The sequence below is a fragment of the Paralichthys olivaceus genome, chromosome 1 (genome assembly GCF_024713975.1).
Source record: "Paralichthys olivaceus isolate ysfri-2021 chromosome 1, ASM2471397v2, whole genome shotgun sequence".
NCBI classification, from domain to species: Eukaryota; Metazoa; Chordata; class Actinopteri; order Pleuronectiformes; family Paralichthyidae; genus Paralichthys; species Paralichthys olivaceus.
The window spans coordinates 23,498,753-23,525,063 of NC_091093.1; the positions used below are offsets into that span (position 1 = coordinate 23,498,753).

At 39.7% G+C, this 26,311-nt stretch overlaps 1 protein-coding gene across 1 annotated transcript; it reads right to left on the minus strand.

Annotated features, from left to right (window-relative positions):
• Positions 1–219: 219 nt before the first annotated feature.
• On the minus strand, positions 220–26,271 carry ly75 (lymphocyte antigen 75). The gene is made up of 35 exons (XM_069525753.1): positions 25,269–26,271; positions 23,225–23,596; positions 21,414–21,587; positions 21,078–21,239; positions 19,228–19,347; positions 18,196–18,336; positions 16,950–17,153; positions 16,353–16,516; positions 16,054–16,161; positions 15,382–15,470; positions 15,022–15,191; positions 14,103–14,302; positions 13,348–13,490; positions 13,061–13,139; positions 12,679–12,750; positions 11,670–11,784; positions 11,484–11,519; positions 11,100–11,269; positions 9,962–10,029; positions 9,628–9,704; positions 9,210–9,346; positions 8,519–8,627; positions 8,230–8,390; positions 7,770–7,899; positions 7,234–7,454; positions 6,988–7,150; positions 6,246–6,410; positions 6,030–6,152; positions 5,671–5,856; positions 5,348–5,571; positions 5,009–5,216; positions 4,577–4,750; positions 4,374–4,490; positions 2,965–3,147; positions 220–2,333 (listed from the first exon to the last, which is right to left on the minus strand). Exons 1-35 carry the CDS (start codon positions 25,354–25,356, stop codon positions 2,158–2,160), a joined length of 5,229 nt encoding a protein of 1,742 aa, XP_069381854.1. The 5' UTR covers positions 25,357–26,271; the 3' UTR covers positions 220–2,157.
• Between the last annotated feature and the right edge of the window lie 40 nt (positions 26,272–26,311).

Genomic DNA, 26,311 nt, shown 5'->3' on the forward strand with positions numbered 1-26,311 from the left:
TTTTTCCATGATATTGATTTAACACTATCTGATGGTGAAAGCACAACAGACTCAAATATTTTTACTGATAAAGTCAGTCAGTTAGTTTTCAACTTGTTTTGTCATTTCTACTTCCTGCTGTTATTGATGATTATTGATATTGACACGTCTGTGAAGGAAAATACGAGATCAATAATAAAATAATGTGAGATAAAGACATGGAACAGGACTAAAGACGAGTTGAAGACAGGTCATTTTATTAGAAGGACGTTGTACCTGATTTTAGCCGATAGATAAAAAAAAACAACACACCCACCTTTAACATTTGGTTCACACCTTGTATGTACGAGCCGTTTGAGGCTTTTCCAATAACAGAGAAAAACTCAGGCTCTTGACATTCAAACCAGTCAGAGCATCTTTGGTTCGTCCTTGTTACAAAACAAGCATCACATCATTACAAAGCTTTTACAGAAAAACAACCAGTGCAATTCCAAGAGAAATCAAAACTCGAAACCTCATTGTGCTTAAACATAGTGGGAACTGAAGCTCCACGACAAATTAAAGTGCGATCTTGCTCAGTAGTTGAGTGCATAGTAAAGTCAGATCTGAGAGAAAATACAAAACAAATCATACAAACCCTCCGGTTCATTTTCAGGCTAAGATTCTGTGACATGTTCAGCAAGACTAGAATCAGAACAACGAAAACATAATTTTAGTTATTAATGAAACAGGTGAATTCAAATAATCCAGTGGTTAAGAAACACCAATATCTTCTGCAGTTATGACGTTAAAAAGGCACAATCAGTGAGACGTGTTTCTGCTCATTTTAAAGGCACAGACAGTTCTTCTGAAACTGACCACAGTGCAGTATCTCAGGACTATGATGAGTGTCAGGTTCACTTCAGGTGAAAGACAAATCTGAGATTTCAAGAATTAAGTCATAATTAAGAGAAAATGGTAAATTTACTAGAATATATGTTGTGAGAAAGTGAGTTTTACTTTAGGTTTCACAAATGACAAGATCCTTCATCTTTCAGCTCCTCAGCACCACTTTATCAAATGTATCGCAATTTGATAACACAATGAAAGACATCAGGTCTATTCTGAAGAACCACGGACTTTGAGAATGTTTGGCTCTTTTGTGGAGGAGGAAATGTTTGGTAGTGGTCGACTTAATGTCGGTTAATGTTACGTCTGTGTGATATTCAAAGAGGTTTTGTAGTTTCTCCAGAAACAATAAGATTGGTTCAAGATTTTGGATTCAGACGAACCGGAACACTGGCGAGCACAGGTTCTCCTCGTTGCTTATTTCTTAGAAGATGCCTTTATTCTTGTGATCCAACTGTTTAGTTTTCTCAATAAATTACGTGATTATTCTCGAAAATCTCCAATTTTCTTTTTCATATGGCCTTAATACTCTGTCATGCAATTAAGATACTTTCTCACCAGATACAATTAAACGTTGAAACAAAATTCCCAAACCTGAGTTTCTTTTGGGGCCGTACTTTGGAAGAAAACTACTCCTCACACCGTCGACAGTGAGGTGAGGTCTGGGCAGCACTGTGCGATTATTTAAAGGTGAAAATATCTGGATATATATATAAAACATTTAAAGTAGAAAAAATGTACTTTGAGGTGAACTGTCCATTTTAAAGTCTACGTATGTGTTGACCGATCTGACGATGAATAATAAATTTGGAGTGGATTGTATAATAAATGTTTTTTTATACTACAAATAAATAACTGCTCAGTTTGGGGTCTCTCGTACTTCAGTGCAATTTAACCCTTTTAAGGCAGAATGGGAGGGTTAGACATGTTTAGTCTGTTTGTTGCATATACAGTGTATGTGTAAGTCAACTCAAAATCTTTTCTACAGTCTAAAACCAAAACACCCTAAACGTATTGAAAACATCTCATGAACGTCATCGATCATCACTCACCACCGAGAATCAGCTGGAGTATTTACATCAGCATCTAAAATATCCCAAATGAAGAAAACTGATATTCACAAACAATTTTATATATACAGCTTCAAACAGAAATCTAGGAAGCGCAAGAGCTCAAGCGGGAAAAAATAAATAATTTAAAAAAGGGGGGGGGGACTGAACTTGATCTTTCTTAAAAGTACTAAAATACACGACAGGCTTATCCGTACTCCCTGAGTCTGAAGACGTCAGCTCAGTCAGCGTCTGTTATAATACTGTTGGTGTCGAACTCGTCCAGCGTCCTCTCGTAGCGGACCGTGGAGGAGAAGTGAGCTCTTTTCTTCTTGTAGACGATGAAGCCGATGACTGCGATGAGAGCGAGGAGGATGATGATGAAGAGAACCAGTGCCACAGGAGTGCCTCCAGACTCTGAGGACAACAGAGATAAGTCAGTTCATGTGTCATCACTGGTCAAGATGTCACTGTATCTATCCGTTGTTGAGGTTGTCCCTTGATTCTATTGGATCTGACGGTTCGACCAATCATTCAACAGACTTTCCGAGATATCGCCCTGCGAGTCCTCTGCTGATCCTTTATGAGTGAGTCGGACTCAGCTGCTGTAGAGTGCTATTCACAAAGCTATTACGGAAGTGTCTTTGATAGATAGTTGTATTTAGACGAAATGAATCCGTATAGTGACATGTAAGTTAAAAAAAATGAGTTTAAGAGTGAGAAGTCTCAGATGACGCCTGAACGTAAATATTTAAATCTCTCAAATTTGGCTGCTTCACTTCATTAGAACAACATTTTTGCAGTTTATGTCCAGACGTGCTATTCGATTGCTTTCGATTGTGTTTATTCACTTTAAAGTTGTACATTTCTGTGAGGTGCAAATTAATTGTATTTTGTGTTCCATCCTTATTTACTCTGACCCACTAACATCTATACTGATGCTTACACCATTGCAGAAATCTGTTACCTTATCTAAAAAAGTATCCATGTTGTCATCTGAACCAAAAAAGTGTATTTTCCCTAAATGCCATGCAGGTGTGACACTCACTGGCTTCGGTTTTGCAGACAACACGACTGTAGCTCGCCTGGCAGCTGACAAAATTCCAGATTCCTTCATCCCCTGCCATCATGACGGCACAGTGGGGGGACGATTTCTTCCCAGTACCCAAGGCCCCAGACTTCCAGTTAGAATAAGCCAGAGTGGAGCCGTCCTGCCAGGATGCAGGCTTACCTACATGGAAAAAAACAAGGAGACGATAGTGGAAAGGAGAAAGGAAGGAGACTGTCATCACTGTGGCACAACACAAATGTCCCAAACAATGCGTTTCTGTGCGATAATGAGTGTTCAAGGTACAGTGTGTAGAATTTTGTGATATCACCCTCTCGTTCCAAACATGAAAAAGAACCTGTGGTAGCCTGTAATTGTCATAAAAACTCAAAAGGTGTTTAGTTTGTCCAGTCTGGAGTAATGTAGAAAACATGACGGCCTCCATAGAGAGGGTCCCCTCCATGTAAATATAAAGTATTTGAATATAAAGGGACGTTTCTGGTGTAAAGAAAACTACAATTCATACAATTTAGATGAAACAAACTAGTGAAAGCATCATGAGGATTTTTCTACATTAACTTTCTGCCGATAGTTCCCTTTCACCTAAATCCAAACAATGAGCTCAAGGATGAGTGTGTGTGAAACGTGCCTTAGACCACGTTCTGGACCAATGGACTGAAATTTAATCCGACCAAAAGAGGAAGTCTTGGCCCGGATCAAACACAGTTTGGTTTGTTTGCTGTGTGAAAACACTTTTTTTAAATGTTTCACAAACTAATTGCAGCAAGTTGAGCATTAAACAGAAGAAGAAGAGGAAGCTGCTCACAGGATTATTTAGTCTTTGCCTCAGATGATTAAATGTTTGAAAGACGAGGACGTTTGTTTGGTGCATTCAAACCAGTGTCGAGTGCTACGCCAGTTCATTCATTTTCTCCATTCAAACAAGAAGACATCTGCCTAACTACAAACCAATCGTTGTCAAGTAGAGGCAGATGCAGCCCACGTAGGTGATGATGAAGTCTTTAATGTGCTCACAACATTTCAATGTGAAACCAAAACTAACCAGATCAAATGTAAAGAAATGTAACAGACACGGACCTTGGTTCAGACTTACAGGAGAATTATTTGATCCCATGCTAATGTTAAACGATTGATTTAAGCATCCTGGTCATTGTCATAAGCGCAAACTAATGAGGAAAGTTGGTCACACTCTGAATTTAAAGAATTTTTATGTCATAAGTTGACATCATCCCTGTTTCTTCACATGAAAACAGAAAATTCAACAACTTCAGAATCCAAAATGCATTGTTCTACACCGTTCTGTCTTTGCATTAACTAACTCCAAGTTATTAATGATTCTTGTTAATTTTTTATTTAATTTGTGAACTTATATTAATTAGAAGGTTTACCTTGAGTATCCATGTCCATGCCAAGCCATACACGGCCGGTGATGAGGGGGTTATCAGTGATGTACTTTGACACAAAGTCGTTCTCTTCTTTGGTTTTTATGGTCAGCAGTTTGGCATCTGTCACGAGAAAAGAAAAACAACTTGTGGAAAACAGTTGCTTCAGGTGAAAACTATTTTTATAACCTTTCATAGCTGTAACTCACCCATCCTCTGACAAATCTTGCTGGCCTGCTCCATGCTGTAGACGCTGTAGTTGTAGAAGCTCATGTCGAAGGCGTAACAGTGATCCTGATGCTGCACCCACATGGACGTGCCTTTGGATGTATCGTTGCTCTGAGGGCAGTGATTGGCCTCCGGGCTAGTGCGCAGTCTGGCTCCTGGTTTAGAACAACACAGAAATAAGATGGATTACTTTATTCATTTATTAAAAGTTCTCAGTACACAGAACACTGAACTGGAGAATTGGTTGTTGCCGTTGCAGTGATCAACAATGTCACTTGTGTGGATGAGTCCCAGCCGCCACTACTGCAGAGCGCTGGTTGCCTGTTTATTCAAGGTTTACTAATACTGAACGTATCACGCTTCCAAATCGTGAAAAGTCCTTGAGATATGCAAAAATCAGATAGGTGTCTTACTCTGGGAGGACGTGGTGACGGGGGTGGTGTAACAGATGGCTCCATCTACCATCGCATTGCAGCTGGTCTTCACCCAGGCTCCAGCAGGCGTTACAACAACACAGACGGCCTCTTGTTTGTTGGAGATAAATCTCTCCTTTGAGTCAGAAAGGTTGTCTTTGTAGTCAAACCTGGTTCCATCAGACCACTCATAGGCTGAGCCGTCCACCTGCATGGACAGAGACGCTGTCGTTAGCCCATCTGCATGGCAGGTTAAGTCAATCTAAAAAACTATGAGCAAAGAATTGCTTGGCACAGCCAAAATATTTTTCTGTGATTATGGTTCAGCTAAATTCTTACTTCCTGGTCCGATAGGCCAATCCAGAGCGGGAAGCCGTCTGTCTTGGCGATGAGCTTCACATGTTCATTGTGCTGGATGTCATGGACACTTGCCAGGTGGCCTCCTCGCTCACCACACTCTTCCAGGGCCTGGTACCAATTTAACTTCCGGGTCACAACACTGTAAATCAGGTTACCGTAATGTAGAAGATCCAAGGCTGTTGTGTTGTAATCTTGTTTTGGTTCTTGGAAGAAGAGGATTTAAAAACACGCAAGATAAATGTCAGGCATGAAATATTTCCAGTGATATATATTATATTAATTGTGAAGTGTGATACACCAACCATTGTCCAGTTTGCAGGTCACTACTGCCCTTTGTTTGAACTCTGAGAAAAGGCCTTGATTTGAGACAAGGAGCCAGTTTCCCCCAATGGTGATTCCGGCCAAGAACGGTCTGTCTACGTCTGGTCTGCCATTCGCCCAGTTGGAGTATTGGACATTTGTGCCGTCATACCACTTCACCTGGTTATCTGCAGCGGAACAAAATCAATATTAATCCTGGTATAAGGACATAAATCTCTGATATTGGGCCAATACACTGAGATTAGTTATGAGTATCTGCTTTGTCAGAAAAATGTATTGCATCCATCCAAAACAACTAACTGAAACAATTGAAAATTGAGATTTGTGATAAAATACCAACCTTTGTTGTCTTTAAACATGCCCAGCCAAACAAACTGGGCCAGGGTTTGAAACGGTAGGAGCTGCTGCTTGATAAACTCATTCTCCTCTGCATTTCGTATAGTTAGGATCTCTGCATTTGGATCTGAAGCATAAACACAGCATCATTAGCAACTTGAGCAACATTAGCCGGTTTCATGAGCAAAGATCCACAACAATAACGTAGTCAAATTCTCACAAAGGTTTTTGCAGGTGTCGTGAATCAATCCCTGGTCGTACTGTTCCCATCGGGAGGCAGCCAGCTGGAAGGAGTAGCAATTGTTCTTGAAGGGGACCCAGTTTGGACCGTGAATCTTATGGGGGCACTTCACTGCAACATCCTCTGGAGTGGTGATGGTCTCCTCTGTAATCAATTCAAAAAAAACTTTACATATTCATTCAGATAATTTGAAAATGTGAATACTTGCCAACATAATCAGAGAAGCAGGGAGAGGATCCCTGAAAAGCTACTCAACCCTCTGCAACTTTGAGGACCTTTTTGGCCTTTTCAGTTTTAATTTTTTTTCAATTTTGGTTGGGTTAATACACAAGACCTATTCAACCAGCGGCCTGCAGGTCAGATACAACCGTTTTGAACATTTCTATGGCCCACAAGAGAGTCTGCAAATCAGGCTGAGTGGGTGATATAATCAAAGGTACTGGGTAAACTCTTAAAAACGTATCTACTGTATGAGACAAACAGGACAAAAAGAGGCACTTATATACGGAGTCACGACACCTTAAAAAGAAGGAGAAATACTGACTAATTTTCTCATGTCACTCCTCTGCAAACAGCATTTAGTTGCCATGTCAGATTCTCCAAATCCTCTTTTATAAAGTTAATATGATGTAAAGGAGCTTCCTGCAGTAACGTATGAGACTGATGTATCCTGGAGTACACCAGGCGTTTCGATTTATCTGTATTCTACAGCTCCACTCACTGTGCGGTTTGTGGCAGATAGCGCCCCCCAGCTCCTCCTCACACTCTGTGGCTTTCCAGAAGCCATCGGTGTCCAGGTAGACACAAGAGCCACTGGTGACATCCGACGACCAGCGATTGAACACGGTGTGGCTGTGGTCGGTCCAGCGGTAGTGGATCCCATCCTGGGGCACAACATGAAAAGGTTTGAGAATCCTGTGGGAAAAGTGGATTTAAATAAAGTGCAGCTTTTCGTTGGGACACTTACATCTTCGCTGAAAAGGCCGATCCACATGGGCGTGCGTGCTCGGCTCACGTGCACAGTGAGAGTGGACTGGAAGAAGGTGTCGGCCACACTTGCCAGATCCATGTTATTTCTTCTGCACTGCTCTAAGGCCTCAAACCAGGTGAGATTATTGGCAAGCAGCTGGATGGTGTGGTTGCCGATGGTGAAGGGCTTTGTGTTGATGTGGGGCTCCTCGATTTTATCTGTGAGGAGGCCAAGTGTTAAAAAATCTGATGTATTTTATTGGAGAGGTAACAGTAGAGACATCGACACTGCAAGCCGGGCACATTATGCTGAAGGCCACTAGCACCATGACAGTTTGCAATTCATTATTTACAGCCCTTTCAAATACACTACATTTCTGGGACAACCATTATCAGGCATCAACGTCTATACTTAATAATCTAAAAGAATTTTGTGACTAACCTTAGCATGGCAAACATAGACTAGCTGACTAAGCCACTGGATTTCAGTTATGGAGCAAGATCATGATCATAAAGTGTTGAGTGGAGATTTACCTGCATAGTGTTGGCAAACAGCCACGTTCTGAAACTGTGTACAGGAAGAATAATCCCAGGTACCCAGCATGGCAGAGTTGGGGTTATTGATCAAATACACACACAAATCAATACTCTCTGGATCCCATCTCTAATAAAAAAAAGAGGGAGAAGGCACAAAGAGAAATGCAGTCAAGCATTTTCATCTGTTCTTTTATTACAAGGGATCGTTGTCCACTTGTAACAATAAAGAGCAAAAAGTTTCCGTCAGTGGCTGTAACACAGAGAAGATAACTCATGTGACTCATTTATCACACTAAGATTTCTCCACCAGTTTAATATTTCCCTAGTATAACAAAGTTGAACAGTTAAAAGAAAACTGATTTGAAGTGACATTACTTAAGGCATTTTTTAAAATCTCTGATGTGTACAGTCAGTGGAGTTGTACTTTGTCACAGTAATGCAGTTAAAGTGAACTTACACTGATCTGTATGGCTTTGTGCATGCCCAGGAGCAGGGGGTTAAAGTTGAGGTAGTTGACTGGCGACTCATCCAACCATTCAGGGTCGTTATGTTTGATTTTCAGACCAATCCAGATCCTTTCCATATTTCTCATGCCCGGCAAAAGTGTGGTGATGAAATCTAAAACAAAAACAAGGAATATAGTACAATCATTTTGGGGGTGTTCGAGAAACTATTATTTCTTATTTGAGCAAATTAAATGATAAAACTACAGAAACACAGAACTAGAACCACGGCAGTCCTCTCACCTTGCTCCACCTGATCTGATATTGTGACCAGGGTTCCTCTCGCTGACTGACATTGCTCATTGGCATATTTGAATGACAAAGGCTTCGTGCTGCTCATCAGTGTGTAGCACTGAAATCAGAGAAAACAGCATTACATTAGCACTGATGCCTCTCAGGTTGCATATTAATGTGGTATAATGAACGCCGTTGGTCGCAAACCCGTCGACCACGATTGACTGGTGGATCTCAGCAGTCTGCTGTGTGTCGGTTGTCTGTTGTTCACAATGACGTGTCCACTACTGGCAACAGAGCTGCTGGTTAATCTACTGTATTATGTACTAAATATAAATGTTAGGCTCTAGGGTATGAAGACCTGTATCTTCCTGTGCTGTGATAACAATCAAAGCCCCGTTAGAACAAATGAATGGATTCAGAAAGTGAGACGTTGAAATGCTTTTTCTCTGAAACGGGTTCTGAAGTGTTGGAAATACGTACGTTTGCGACATAGACAGATAAACATTGTGGTTGACAGCAGAATAAACAGATAATTTTTTTTCCACCTGAGTTTGAATGTTTATCTGTTCAATTAATGTCACAATCACAAATAGTTGCAAACCTTTCTCTATGCGTTTCAAAATAAATCAGTTCATTAAAAAAGGGGGGGTTATTGTGAATGATGTCATGCAATGTCTAGAATGTGAATGAATTCTACCTTATTTCTGAAGGATTGAGAGTCATTTCCACAGGGCTGTCCTGCAGGCTGAGGCTCCAGAGGTTTTATCTCCACTGATGTGATGTTGTGTCTCTCACACACAAAGGACAACGGCTGTTGGCAACTCAGTTCGTGGTCTGAAAGAAAAACAACAGTGAATGTGCAAATTAGAGAAAAAAGAATGTAAGTGAATTTATTATGAATCAAATCAAGTAACATGCATCATCTTTTTTTTTTGCTCTCTGTGAGAATTGAGTCAGATTACTTTTTGCTCATTTAACTCTGTTTCATGCTGCTCCAGACAATCAATCTAATCACATTCACATTAATAATTTTGAAAAGTTGTTTTCTGGTCAAAAATTGTGGTAAATTTAGAAATCCCACTCAGGTGAACACAAACACTCTGACATTCACTCACTGGGAAAGAGGTTTTCAGGACTGATGGAGATACATCTGCCCAGGAAAACTGAATGGTAAAAGAACATCTGGGTGAACCTATAACACACAACATACATCATTTCAGTCTCACATATATATGTGTATACAGTGTATATATATATATATATATATATATATATATATATATATATATATATATATATATATACATATATATATATATATATATATATACATATATATATATATATATATAGAGAGAGAGAGAGAGAGAGAGAAAGAGTCACAAATAACTGCTGGTTCATTTGTGTTTGTGCAACATGAACAGAATGCCTGTGACTGTGTCAGCTTACGTCATGGGGAATATCCGCCCAGGCTCGGTCAAATCAACCCACCAGTTCTGCTGAGTAGAACTTGATATCTGCAAGCATAATCACCACATACTAAAAATCATATAATCTAATAGTACTCAAAATCTAAATCCATTAGATGGTAAAACGGTGAAAATATTGAAAAATGTTCACAGTGTTAAAGAAAGTAAAAACATCGGAGTATAGGATTAAACAACTCAATATCTATGGTAACTTATGGAAAATCATTGCTATGCAAAATGCTTTGTTTGATTGCACTCAACCTACATTGGAAGCTTTCCAGTAAATTATGACGACTCACAAGGGACAAAATAAAACAGAAGAGTCAAAATTGATGCAGCAGAAGCTGTGATCATTGTATTTCACATTTTTAGAAAAGTTAATTGATATCAAGTTATAAGGAACTGTGAGCTTCATGTTACTAAAACTTTATGACAGTGATGATTGTATTTTTAGTGGTTAGCCTGGAGGCATAGTTAACTTTATAGTGTGTATTATGTAATCTCTATTCTACTGTTTGACTGCGCCCACTTGTTCATGTTCATAAAAACACTGACAGATTTCCATGACCAGAAGGTTGTGGAAAGAATTTCCTCAGTCATAAGACTCAACAAATCTATTAGAGAAGCCAATGGTGGGCGAAAACCATCGAGAGAGAAAAGCAAGGCAGTGAAATTCTAAATCACATTTGGTCATTGGTTTATGCTCTCTAAAATAACATGTGCATTGTTCATTATATTGTATTATTATTATTGTATTTTATTAACATTCCCTTTGTATCAGTCAGTGTCTGTGTTTGATTAACAGTGACTGGCTGGCAGGCAGGCACAAACACAAACTTGCATTGTAGCTTATGTGACCACTTTATACGAGATTTGACAGATTAAATCAAAACAAAGTCTGCTTTTGTCTACGTCTGTCTGACATCGACTGTGAATTTTGAGTGTTATTTCTGCCACTGTTATCAGTGTACACTGTACACGTGCTGTCCTTGGCCCAAAGGTAAAACAGCTGTAGAACCATGACTGAGGGGGACAGGGCTAATTGACTGGGTCCTGGGTTGATGCAACTCCTATGAGCCCAGTCATTGCATGGCCACTTACAGACTCCAGTTACTTACATTTTTCAGGTACTGGTGTATCTTTATGATGGCTGTGGAACTACTTGGTGCAGCCACTTTGCTGCCATTACTGTTGCAGAAGAGCTTCGCCTCCTCAAAGGCTAGCTTAGGCTCCTGAACGAACCAAAACTCTGCTCCATCTACGAAGATAGAGGTCTCATGGTGCCCAACTGAAAGGCACAACAAAGAGCAGATACGGGCACTGAATTTAATGTTTTCAAGACTTTTCACAACATGCAAACACCCTTTAATTGAAAATTGTCTGAGAAAAATCATGGATCAAATAAATTCTGGCCACTGACCAACTGACAAACTACATTAAAAGCTCAGATTCAAAAGATAGTCAGACTTTGAATATAGGTTCTGGAAAGATTCAGTCATTACCGGGATTGTACCAGTCTGGGTTCTTTGGCGTCTTTCCTGTTGAAGCATCAACAAAGAGTGAGTTAGAAGCAGACCATCAATTTCAGCATGCAAACAACAAGCTATTACTGAATTCAGACCCATAAGGTTTCGGAAACAGCACTTTATTAACTTCATGGCTGTTCCTACTTATACGTATAATCTTACCTCGGGGTATTTGGCAGGCCCACTCCAGCCTGGCATCACAGTGAAATGGTATGGCATAGAAAGGTAGAGGAGGGGGCAGAAACACAAGAATGTGTTTCAAGCTGCTCTTTGTTGTCTAATGAGGACACAGATTATAACACAAATGTTGTCAGGAAGAAAAGAAACCACAAGTTACACAACTGTGACATTACACAGTTCAGTTCAGTTCCAGCAGAGAACGACTATTTGACGACATGATCTCTGACCAAGACTCTCATTGTCTGAGTTACAAGAGAAAAATGTCCTAGAATGAAGGACATGAGTCAGTGGGGTTTGATTTCAGCTGCAGCTCTTCTCATTACTCCGACAATCAGCTGCTGCAAATGGCCATGATCATATACTGCATATAAAGATGGACGACGTGTCTACACTTCCTCCCACTATTGAGAAATAAAGCCAAAATACTCTGGATACGAACAATGCCGTCTTGTGCCGATGACATTTGGAGCATGAGTTTGCACAGTGGGGATTGGGAGGGGGGTGGAGCCATGTAAACTAGGTCCTGTGGATTCATGCACTGAATCACAAGTCAGTCTTGGATTTCAACTACAACCTAAGGAATTGAAACTAGTCTTATCTGAAACTTTGACACTTGGACACATCAGTGTGATAAGAACTACCTAAAATATCAAAAAACATCTTTGAAAAGATTAATTAGTTTAGTTCGTGTACCATCCACTAACATAGAGTCTGGGTTTATGACAGACACTGCGACTAGTTACTTTGGCTTCACTTTTTGGGAGCAGACATGTCGTCCATCTTTAGGTAAACTCTATGGTCTTGATCAAGCTGTACAGCATGGGAAACTATCTAACAATGAAAATACCTGTCGTAGCAAAGCATGCATTACTGTAAGCCATGGATGCATGAAGTGACTTTAAATTAAATAAATCATAACATGAGATGTAAAGAGAGACTAAAAGCAGGACAAACATGTATTCATAGTGTAGAATAAATCTACTCAGTCCACCTTGAATGCAGTGCAGTCCCGTCTGTATGAATCATCCTCGTGGAAATCATCGTATATAACCTTCAGAGATACCTGTTGAAGACACATTGAGTAAACAGAGTGCACCATGGTGTGATTATTCTATGTAAAGCAGATATGATGTGCTCAAGTCAAATAAAGTTCCTGTTTCAGCTGCAGGTGCACACGAGGTAATATGGTGAATAAAGGTCATTTAATCCTGCACAGATCCCTTTTTTCAAACACAATTTGATTTGTTTCATAATTCTAAGAATTCACAGATTGATATTGACATTGTACGATCCACAATAAACTGTATGTCTTCTTGTGCTGTGTTAGGCTGGGGTTTAGGCTTTATAATAAAATACGCTATAAATTTACTCACAGGTTGGCCATCGCTCCAGACCCAGGATCGATCGGATGGGTTTCTCCTGTTCAGGCCGACCCAGAAGAACCGATTATCACTGCAACGAAAACACCAGAGCAAACCACCAACACTCAGGATAAGAAAAAGATAATAAAACTAAAAGGAGGGTGAATACCTTTCCCAACATTGCATGCAATCAAGTTCCACCAAATTTCACATACTCGTCGATATTAGTTCCCTAAATATGTGAATATCTCATGTGAGAGAGGAATACAATAAGTAACACAATAAATACATGTGCACACCTGATGGTGTCTCTCATGATGCTGTGCAGGTCCTTCATATCTGCAATATTTGAGAAACTGGGAAGGTTGGCTCCCAAAGCCTGACAGAACCTCTCGGCTTCCTCCCAGGAGCGTTTTCTGCTCAGCCGCTCCTCATGGAACACCTGACAAAAAAAACAACAGCAGCTACTAACACAGCACCAGTGAAGCAACAGACACTGGAAAACACAGTAGAGAAAGCTAATCCACATGCCAGGTCATTTCATGTGTAGTGACAATCCATAACAATGAGAAAACAAAGGGGATTAGACAAATGATAGACCATGCTGGGTTTCTGTTTTGAGTGAATAGTGATTCATAATCTACCCTTCTGGGATTAATTAAAAGAACACTCCACCGATTTAGCAGTGTGATCCTAAAAATAAAATCAAAACTGATAATTGTCCTTTTCATACCATGTATTCTTCCTTGTCAAATCCTGCTGCCTACAGTTCCAACAATGCAACTTTGCTGATAAACGTTCAAGGTCCGAGATTTGGGCGTGTTATGCTAGTAGCGGCCTATGTTGGCTCCAACAGAGGCAGCGAGTGAACTGCACAAGTCTGATAAACATATTTTTTCCAATTCACAAAATGTTATAATCAGTCTTTAAGTTTTTGGTCCCAACCACCGCCGACTAAAAGCACATCACTTGAGGCTTATTACAAAAGGCTCCTAATGGTGAAACAGTCAACATGACAACGACCACATACATTTAAAGACATAGCCACACGCACCTTGTAGCAGTACTTCATGTTTTCTCTGGACATCCATCCATTCGGACAGCTGGCGTTGGAGTTCAACTCTGGCTCGGTGGTTGGGGGTGGACTAAGGTCAGTTCTACAAATGGTGCCGGCCGTAAAATTGGTGCAGTTCTTCAATTCCCACTTGCCCAGGGGTTGAGCAGTGGAAATCACAGCACAACCTCCATGCTGATCTGAAATACAAATATAGGAACCACTGAAAATGTATAATATAGTTGTTTTGAATCATACAGATTACATGAACTTTAACATAGATAAAAAATCTAATGTTTTTATATTATTAAATGTGTTAATATTATTATTAGACTAGAGCTGCAAAATATATTAGTCATTGGACCGAAAATTCTAACCAAATATTTCAAAGTATTTATGTTTTATGGTTTAACTCTTGTGTTATATTTAACTGAATACCTGGATTTGAACTGTTTATCAAGACATTTGATGACAATACCTCGGCTTTGGGAAAATGGAAAGGACATTTCTCACAATCACACTTGAAGTCGCCATCAGAAGATGGTAAATTGTGGCCATGAAGCAATGCACATGGTCAGCAACAATACCCACTTAGTCTGTGGCACGCAAACAAATATTGATTGGTATTAAGGAGCCAAGGAAGCATTCCACTCATTATTATACTACCACCTCTATCCTGCAGGCTGGGTTCATAAATTCATGCTTTTGATGCCAAATTCTGACCCTGCATTCCATGAGCCTCAGCAGACATGCATCAGACCTGGCTACATTTTTGCAATATTATATTAGTAAGCCATAAAATTTGAACTTCTGCACTGGACTGAACCACAATATTCTGTAAATAGATGTTCAGAATGACATACAACACATTATAACACTGCAGTAACTCATGGGTAGCGGCTGTGTGGTTTTTACAAACCTGGTTCCGACCAGCCCCAGTTGGTGTATGTTAACAAATGTGGGGACCCGTCCTGGCTCAGCCACTGGTATTCTCCAGTGTTCTTAATTTCCTGCAGGCCTATCCAAAAATATTGAGGCTCCTTGTTGATGTACTCTCCAAGAAGACGGTTGATAAAGGTCTGCTCAAATCTAGACAGAAAAATCAAATATTAGTGAATTTTTCTTGCCCAAAGAGCAGCAAAAATTGTGTTGTTGAAGAATATGTAATGAATGAGACATTCAATTAAAAACAGATCTTTCTTTATGAAACGGCATCTAAAAGGATTCATGTGGGTAGCAACTAATGACTCTCAGTGTCACCAGCGGAGCAAAGTCCTACCTGTTTCTTATGGTGATGTTACAGCGATCTTTGAAGGAGACTTTTTTGGTGTTCACTTGATAACAGGAGTTGCCGTGTCGCCTCCAACCCTGAAAGATTCACAGGACGATTTGAGACACATTAACATTACAAGCAAATACGCTGTCAGTTCAAGCTTAATCCTAGTTCTGACACACATTCAGTTGTCTGCGATGCATTTGGATTAAGAATTGTCACATGAGCCCTCAGTTTAACCCACCAGCTATGTCGGCTTTATTTTTTATTTCTTCCATTTTGGCAGTAGCTGCCTACACAGCTAAAGGTAATATGGTGTATCATATTATATATACCGGTACTGTATTTTTAGTTTATACTCTTACCTATATTTTGTATTTCTGTTTATTGTTTTTGTCTTGATCTATACGTATTTCTATTCTTGGCTGGAATCTGCACATAAATGACTCAAAGTTTGACCAAATTTCATCTGACCTCGACAGCAGGTCATTCTTCAAGTACACACTGATATGACGGCTTCATTCTCCGTGAGAGTTTTGCGATTATTCTTAACGTACGCATGTAGGTCATGCACACAATGTTCATGTATGCAAGGACAGATATCCCTTCTAAATATATATATGAATAGACCAAAACATAACATCTGACAGAAAGGTGGGTCATGTAGACAATACTTACGTCTTCAAAGCGACATCCAGCCGGTGACACTGATTTCCTGACTTCTCCTTTTGTCTGACACATAAAAGGTAGCCTCTCTGTGCAGTTCCCGACCCGCCACCCATGAGACTGCGGAGAACAGAGACATGGATTTGATTTTTTTTCAGCTTTGTATTTAAACAAACTTGTACAGAAGATCACAAGAAGACAAATACACAGTCTTGGCAGTACACACACACACAATACAAAAAGGCTGAATGCAATACAGGTAGGGTTACAGGAAAATGCATGCCCTCACGCCCACATCAACAAACACACACCTCTCCAGAGTAGAACACGCAGCTGGGGTCCTGAGTTGGCTGGACTGGTTCATTTGGGCCCCAAAAGGTGAAGGTGACAGGTGCCTGGTCATTCCACTTGAAGACCGTTGTTTGGTTCATTAGGATACCGACTAGACCGATCCAGACATCCAAGAACTTGCCATCTGATGGACCATAACACAAGCACGACATCAAACATCTAGTAACAGATTTTTTTTAAAATCAAACTCAAACAGTCAAGACAGGGTCACATTCTGTAATCCACCTTTTTAAGTAATGCAAGTTAAAAAAAATAAGAAAGTAGAGCATTAATCTGTCATGTTTGACATCCAGAAGTGATGACGAAGTGAAAATTTAACTATTTCTAAAATTGAGAGAAAAACATCAAAATATTGTGAAAGAAGGCAAATCACATCCAACACAACTGTCTATCAGCTTCTCCTTGGGGATCCCGAAGCGTTCCTAGACCAGGATACATACCCCTGGGTTTCAACTGTTCCCCGTCGACGTGAAGGAGCAGCGACTCTACTGCAAGCTCCCCCCGGATGTCAAAATTACTACATTTTATAAGAAACTTGAGAAAAATGAGAGATTTACCTGCATGGAAATTAGTGCTGATCATCTCTTTGCAGTCAATGGAGTGGAGGCTGGCCAGAGAGCCCTCTCCTCCTCCCTCCGTTTGGGCACAGTGCTGCTGGGCGTCTTTAAAGTTTTTAGGCTCATCCTTAACCAACTTGTAACACCAGCCGTTCCACGGCACCCAGCCGACAGCACACACTGTTTCATTATATACAATAGACTCTGTAGAGAGGGAGAAAGAAGGGTAGAGTTACATTTTATCTCTACATCCCTAAATCACAAGTTTTAATTAAAGTTTTAAATAGTTTGTATGACATAATATATCCTGGACCCTCTAGAATAGACAAACATGAAATTTCTTCTTTTATTCATTGGTTTGTTCTTTTTTGAAGAAGAAGAAGAAAATGTTTGTGTTGTGGGGCTGCGAGGGTCCTGTCACTTTATCTGTCAGCTGGATTAAACTACTGGTCATATTGGATGTAATGTAAGAACCTATGGGCTGCTAGCAGATTTGTTTTTAGCCACCCAATGTGTTGGATCTATGGATGGCAGTATTAAATATTACTTTGCTCAGGACTAAAATATCTCTATATTGCCATGAAATTTTATATTCAGCCTCCCCAGTGGATAAAGTAGATAGATTTCTCTTCTAATGCCATCGTGAGGTTTGTTTCTTGAAATATCTCAACACTTATTAGATGGACTGATCACCTGACTTTTCATTTTATTAGAAGTATTATATTATGGCCTATAACCGACATAATATTAACTGTAGGTGCCACTACTGCTAACATTCTCATCTGGAGGTGGCTGAGGTTGAGTTGTCCTGAGGTTTTCCTCTAAGCAGGAGGTCGGTGGTTTAATTGCCCACTCATCAAGTCCACACTCTTAAGTGTCCTTGGGCAAAATACTGAACCTCAAACGGCCATGTCAGCAGTGCAAATGAGAAACATGACCATGATTAACAAAGCACTTGATATAGAAGTGCTGTGTTAATGTGTGTGAATAGATGAATGTCACCTGGACTGTAAAGGACTAGAATAGTGCTATGAAAATAATGTAGATTTACCATATTTACCATTCTTTTATTTTATAAGTAAGTAACAAGTATTAGGATGCAAACTGAACCATCTAACTCAAGGCACCACTGTCCAGAAGTACAACCTCTGCAGAGTTGCTAGCACGGCTATTTGACTATTACTGCTATTTAAGTACGATTCAGACGAGGTAGTCAAGCAGATGGCGAGGGCAGCAGCCAGTGTACCTGTTGTTGCTGTCGGAGAGGCACTGATGCTCTTCTTGCAGATGTACGGCAGATGTTTGTTGCAAGCCTCAGATTCAAAGTTCTGCTTGGAGTTCAGGACTCCACAATCTGACTCCATAATTGCGACGGTGGATGGCATTCCTGTAAAACCCATTCACATGCACAATGACTAAAATGAAACCACACAATGAATGTGACAGCAGAGCAGGAGCTGCATTTACCACCGAATATCAGTTCGGCTTACCAGAGAAGCAGAAATGTTTCATGCTGCAGTAGTAAACACAATGCTGCAAGCTGCACTGACACGTAGTAAATTACAGCAACCACAAAGAGCTTGTATCATGGAAAGATAGATGGCTGCAGTAACAAGCAGTGAAAACAGTAAAACATATTACAATAGCTAGAAGGCTTTTTAAGGCCTGTCATTCAGTACTGTTAATGGGTTATTCAGCAATGCTAACAACCCCGATGCTACACTTTGTCCAATAACCAGGCACAATGAGTTTATTTAGCTTTAACACTGGCCTCATTGTTTCTCTGACTGACACCAAGTCACAGTTTATAGAACGACAGCAGCAACAGCAGATTACAGCAGGATGCAGCTTTTGGAGAAGTGGGTGTTTCAGGCAACTGTGGTTTTCTCTTTTTTTAAGAAAACAGAAAACAGTATTCGTGACCCAAAAAAATTTAATCAAGCAAGATTTCAGCTTTCACTGTACTTTCACTTTTTGAATAAGAAGGGATATTTTCTGGCCATATCAACGTTCAAGCAAAAAGCAGACCCAGAGTATTTTCAAGAATCCATGGCCTGTACAAAAGTTGGCACATAAACTTATAAAACAGTGTCATCAGTGTAAAAGTTTAAAAATGAGCATCAGACACATTTTCACTTTGGTGTTCATAATCACTGCACTTAAGCAAAGCACATTCTCATAATTTGACTGTCAGGACCCTAAATTTACAGTGGAATTCTCTTTTAAATTTAATAACACACTATGTTAAAAGTACAAAAAAAGATATGAACATCATTACCTTCTTCCCAATGCAGGAAGGAGAGAGGGGAGCCATCTGACCACTGCCAGCCCTGAGACATGTCTAACTGGTGAAGGCCGATCCACATCCTCTCAGGCATTCCGCCAAGGCCGTCCAGTACTGCACAACATCACCACACGGAGGGCAAGAAAATTTAATAAAATGATAACTATATTGCAATATGAATCATCAAGATCACAAGGAGCTGTGAAAATAATACAATGACACACAAATGAGGGGATTCACAACAAAATGAAAGAGAGAGAAAAGAAGAGAAAGTAAAACATACAAGAGTAAAGGCCAAACTGTAAAGGAAGACTGTCAAGAATCTAAAGTGGTGCAACACAGGCCAAGTCCAAAATCTGTCAAGCATCTTTTACACAGAGATTCTGCCTCTGCATCTTTACACAGAACCAAACTAAACTGACATGTTCCAGACCCAGTTTGTGATTTTAGAAAGAATGCTGGCATTCTGGAAACAGAGGCGTGACATGTGACACAACAACACCAGTGTCTGTCTGGCCAGTCCAGCTATCCCCTTAACGACGACATCAATCTGGCTCTCTGACGATCTCCGCTGAAGGAATAAAGGTTTAATAATGATGCAGATCCAGATTTAAATATTTGCTATCCCCAAAATAAAACAGTATAACGAGCAATTATATCAGTTAAAATTTGAATTCCCCCAAAACTATTTTTTATGAAGTTTCCAAAGCAAGTGGCCAGAGTGTAACAAATATAAAGAAGCAGCAACGGATATTTTGAATGCAAGTCATGTGACGTCCCCAAGCAGGTTAAGATAATAATCATTCATTCCAAAAACAAACTTTAAAACAAAAACCAGTGCTGTTGCTTTGTCTTTAATAATTCTTTTTAAATATCTCTAGTGCTCAAACTTGCCTAACTTGTTTTCAGTTGATCTCTACGTGATAATTTATGATGGGCATGACAGCAGAAATGCCACAACTTGATAAAAAAGAGAAAATAACAAACCGTGCCTCAACATCAGCACATCCAGAATTTCTCAGGAGTCAAGTGCAAACACATGTAACAGATCTGCAGTAACAAAATCCCACACCTGATTTAGTCTGAATGTCTGCAGATGGTTTGCAGAGCAAGATATGAGGTAATGCCTTTACTCATTCTAATAGAGGGCTCTTTAATATACCTTTTTCTTTTCTTTTACCTTTTAAAAAAAACAAGTTATGACCAAATTAAATAAAAACAAAGCACTCACAGCCATGGAGAGCTATGGGTGTAAAACATTAAAGAAAGCAATTCCATGGTAACATTTACAAGTTGTACACAATTTAAATGTCATCCTGGAAAAAACATATTTTCTGCTCAATAAAGGGTAGAAAAGCATTTATTGATCAGTAAATAAAAGATCATATGTGACATTACTGAAAATTGTTAAACATTTAAATTTGTATTTTGTGTGGTGTGAATAAAACAGATATTACTCTTTCTGCTTCTCTCTTCCTACAGTTTCTTACAGGGAGAGCAGCTGCCCATGTAACAAAACTATTTTCCTCAGGCAGTATAAATATGGTCTCTGAAAAACACAGCCCTGTAGTTATATTTACAGTAGGGCTTATTTCCTGTCATAATTTCCCGTCTAAAATCATCCAAAATGCAACAACAAAAAACTCCTACTACTTCATTATTATTGCTGTTTTAATGTCTTAATGATGAAGTTCTGTCATATCAGAGCATGTGATTGACTGATGCATAATTCAATAAGAAACAAAAGAAATGACTTTGACTCACTTCGCGTTTTTGATTTCTTAACTGGTTGGGAGGAAGACAGATGAGAAAAAGGAGGCAAGTAGGAGGCAAGTCAAACTTACGGGTTTTGGAGTGGAGATCATTGGGCCCCGTCAGGCTGAACAGATCAGCCCCCTGACTGCGACACGAATCTAAAGCTTCCTGCCAGGTCACAGTGGCACTGGATACAAACTCGTAACAGAATCCCCCCTCTGGCCCGGCAAACAGAGTCTGACAGCCCTCCTCTGCAAAGTCAGAGAGACAGAGTGAGTTTGAGTGTGTGTGTGCTGCATTTATTTCAACAGAATTTATTAAAATAAGAATAGTTTAAAAGAAAAACATGGCCCACAATGTCTCCATATTCAGTACCGAAAATTATTAAAACATTAATAATACTTAAAAGATAATGTGCAACATGCCTCGTGTTAGACAATTTCCCTTTTTTCTGTCCTGGTCATAGTCGGAGGAGGTGGCACACCAGGACAATCCAGGGGAATCTGCGTCGGGGAGGCAGCCATGATGCCAGCTGCCATTGAATTTGAAGGGAAAGTCACAGGGATCACCAGCAGAGTTTCCGTTGATGGTGTGGACGACTGCACAGAGAGAAGTGACCAAAGAGCAGCGTCAAAGTCTCACTACAAACACATCCTCTTTTCAAGATACTCAAACACACAATGAGCGTATGTGTGAGTGTTTTTTGTTTTTGAATAATTTGTTGGTCATCAAAAATAAGGATGATCTGAAGACATACCAAGGAGGTTAAGTTTTCATCTACATTTTTTCTGTTAATCAGCAGAATTACACATAATCTTTTGGACAGGGGGCATATTCTGGATTCCATTTTTCACTTTCAACTCTTTTCACATTTTCAACATTTCCGTTGATTTCTAATTCATCGGATCTTGATGAAAAAAAAAATGGATCTGGTGAATTTGAATGTGGTTTCATAGAGGAACTGTTGGACCTTGGTGGACGTATGCTCTTTAGAGTGCCATTAGTTCAGTGTTGCATTTCTGCAAATGTAAATGATGAAAAATGACTCTACAGGCACCACCACTCCCTAAACTGGAATGAGTGTGAAAAAAGAGAATTTTTATTTTCTAGAGAAAAAGTAACACATGAGAGAATTAAGGAATAAGACTCATCTTTCTGCAGAAAATAATAAAATTAGTTTGTTGCTAGAAAACAGAAAGAGACACAAGAGAACTAAAATATCTTATTAAACTAATTTTGTTTTCAAATTTTAGATTTCAAATTTTAAATGCATCTTTATACCAGTCTAAGTCCTTTACATTTCTTTCATAAAGAAGAAAGCATATAAAAATGCACATACATGAGGCTTAAAAACCTGGATTCCTTCCATATGTGATCAAACAGTGATGTAAGCAGACATCATTTCAACTTTTTCATATTTTAGCAAAATTCCAAATGACAGTTCAGATGAGAGGGATACATTATTTGAAGAATAATAACTTAATGCCATTGTACATCTTATAAATTTAAATCATAAATTCAACAGCCACGCATTCCTTGTCTATTCTCATAGTGCCATTATTCCCATGAAGCGAAAGTGAAAGTCTTTCGTGTTCCACTGCACCAGAGATGTGCTGCATATCTCTGTTCTGCACATGTGATCTCTGAGGAAATCCCCCAAACTTCCACAGCACACATGGTGCTACTCCGCGCATTACAGGGTAAATGACTGTAAAGAAATAAAACCTTCCACCAGGATACTATGATTGACAGTTTGTTTGAATAAACATTTTACAAAATGACAGAGGGAGCTCATAGATAGTGTCAACCCATCCTGGTGAGTCCTGGAATTTTTAATTTGTTTATTTTTCTTATTGTGACTGATCTTGTACCAGCTGACACCGAGGAAAACCACTGCCGTGTACTTTACCTTTCTGGGCGACAGTAAGGCGGTTTAAAATGCACCTGAACCTGTTTGGTCATGAGACACAAATGCCAACACTTGTATTCACAAGACTGTATCACAAAAGGTGGAGTCAATGCACATGCAATTCAGCAGGTGCATCCTCTGACAAACTTTAATGTGTTCTAGTTTAATGTGTGCGTTTAACTTTCAATCCTCCACTGAGAATTTCCACAAGCATGAGTCAGTCCTCAGCATCATAATGGTTTCTTGGAGCGGGGACTTTGTGCTGTGCTGGGATCAGTGTGTAAGCTTTTTGTCTCTCAGAGAGAAGAGAATGGAAAACACACTCACCACGGTAAGGCTTCTCGCAGATATTGTCCTGCGACCCTCCTCTCACCCAAGAATCATTAGTGTCCCGTTTGGTTGCAACTTTGCTTTCGCTGACCGCCAGGCCCATCTGATAAACAGTGTAAACTGCTCCATCCAGACAGTGCCAACTCAGCGGGATGTTGGCGCCACAGTCAACCAGGGACAACCTTTTGGAGAGTACTTCCAACGCCAAGCAGGTGGACGAGGCCACATGGAAGAGCCTGTGACCCGAACCCCACTTCCACATCTGGGACCGGCTGTCTGCATTGCAGGTGATGAGGCTCAGGTTTGCCGAGGCCCCTGTGCCGAGGCACTTCCCTGTGCCAAGGTGCTGGATGGTGAAAGCATCCTCTTCTGTGATGAAGGGAAAAGCAGAAAACCCACACATATGACTTCAGCTTGACATCCAAGGAAATCTCATGGTCTAAAATGATCAATGAGGTTACAAGAGGCTTTTAGGCCGTGCAGACAAAACCACAAACCAAAATTTGTGATCAGATAAAAACATAGAGCCCCACAGATTTAATCAGCTAGTATGAGCCGTTCACTGACATATTACACTATCTGTGTTTACTTTACAGAATACTGAAAAGATGAAAAGATGTGTGTGTGTTTACATGTTACATAAAAAATCTATACACTAAAAAGAGGTCTATATATTTGTTTGTATTATCTTTTTAATTATAGTTATTTATAATAATGTTTGTGGTTTAATTGTAAAATATCAAGCTTTAATGTCATTTCTTTGTCATAAGGGTTTGATAACGACATCCTAGGAATCATCACCCATTTTTTTAAAACTATTTTTTAAACTATAAATATCGGCTAATATCTCCCTAATGTCGGTGCTGCCCCCCCAAAAATCGATAAGAGATCTGACTCTATAAAGAAGGCTCACATTATAAGAGAATACTCATTATGATTTAGTTCATATATTTATCATATAAACCTTTGGTTGGGGGCGTGTCTTGATTTTTTCAACAAAAGACTAACCATTGGGGACCAAAGAAATTCTGATAATAAAAAATACTGATCTTCATATCTCCTGGATTTGTCTTTTTAATATTTTATGAGACGGGCAATGAGCTAAAATGAAAGTAGCTGGATTAGACAATGACTGCTCATTTGTCCCAAATTAATATACAACACAAAGTGAATATCTATAAAATATATAAAGTTTTTCAATATGAATACGGCTGCAGGTATAATTCTTCAATGTATGACTTTAAAAAAGGATCATACTGGGGAATTACTTCTATATAATATATATGTGTAACTGAAGAGTTGAAGGGAGGTATAACCAGGAAATACTTATGAAACAATCTCATAGCTTCAGTGTTGATCAGGTTACTGTGAATGTCTGAACATAAACAGCAGATTCATAATAATGTGTAAGAGGTCTGGATCAGTAATGATCGCCATATCATTTTCATCAGTAGCAAATAGTCCAATATATATATATATATATATATATCAATGTGATAGTTATTGTGAAAACACCGTGAGGACGGTATAACACACACATCATCGTTTGTTTTGAGCCTTTTCTTTGATATGTATTAGTTTTTGTTCTGTCTTGTTTGGTGTTACTTTATTCACGTGTTCTTATCCATTTTAAATAAGTGCTGTGGAAATAAAGTGTCGTTGTTGTTATTATTGATTCACCTCACATCTTATCACAACCAAACAAAAAGAAATAATAAAGTGAGATCTATCGTCTACGCGTTTATTTTGTGATACACACGCAGAGCTGCGTGTGTGTGTGTGTGTGTGTGTGGGGGGGGGGGGGGGGGGGGTGATCGGAGTTTAATCTGTCACAATAACGTTTGACATTAAATCTAATTCACTGGGGGGGGGGATGGGAACAAGTTAACCAAACCAACTAGTTAACCACTGCTGGGTTTGTATTTATCGACCCGGGTTGTTGAGCGGGGACAAAAAACGGCTTCGTCACGGTTTGATAAAAACATGGTGAAGAGACGGAACCGAAAGTAAAGCGTCGCACTTTAGAGCCGCAGCTACTCACCAGAAGCTTGGACGTCAGCCGGCGACCAAGTTGACCAGAAAACAGTCAACAAACAAAGGCGAAGAGTGGCTCCGGATAATGTCAGCATGGTCCCGGGCTCGCTCTTTCCCTCGGACGCATACAGAACAAGTCTTCCAGCGAAGAAATCCAGCGACTTAGCGAACCAACGAGGACCGAGCTGCCGACCGAGAGTGTTCAGGTGACCGACCCGGTGAGTCCTGCCCTCCTGCCCCGCTGTCAACTGACTGTAGTCCACTCCCGCTCCCGCCTCGCCGTCAAGCTAACGGCTAGCAGGCTACACGGCGACACTTCCGGCTTGACTTACAAAATAAGGTCAGAAAGAAGCTACTTCCGCCTGGATCATTTAATAATGCGTTAGTCCGTCAGTCCCGTTCTTGTGAACACGATATCTAAAGATGACCTCCAGAGCATTTCCTCAGACTTGGTACAAACACTCATCTGGACTCAGAGATGGACTGATTATATTTTTGTGGTCAAAGGTTCACTGCGGCCTCTCAAAACACGGTTCACATTGTGACTGTGATATCTCAGGAACACCTCATTTTAACCTAACCTTTACTCTTTGTTCATGGTTGACTACTGCTTTTTATTAGGTGTCTCCCTCTAATACTAAAACCTGTTTATGTGTATTTTCTTACCATGCCATTTTCTATAATTTAACATGTTGTATGAATTCAGTGATTCAGATACATAAAGGTGGCATAAAATGGAAGACCTGTCTGAATGAAACATTTCAGGTGACACTGAAGCCAGAACGCTCGTCTGTAGGTTTTCACTTTGACACATTTTTTTTAAACTTCTTGGGAATTTAGGTTTGCACGTCACAAGACCTTGTTATGTTCTATCAATGAAAAGACATGGACGTTGTTAAACATCCACCAACTGCTGTGTCAGTAACAACTAACTACAGCTCAGTTGTTTTGTATTGAGGAGGTAAAATAATGCTGTGTGCTGACAAATTAAACTTTTCTTAGACTTCTCTGTTAAGTTAAAATTCAATGATGTTCATTTTTACCATTGAA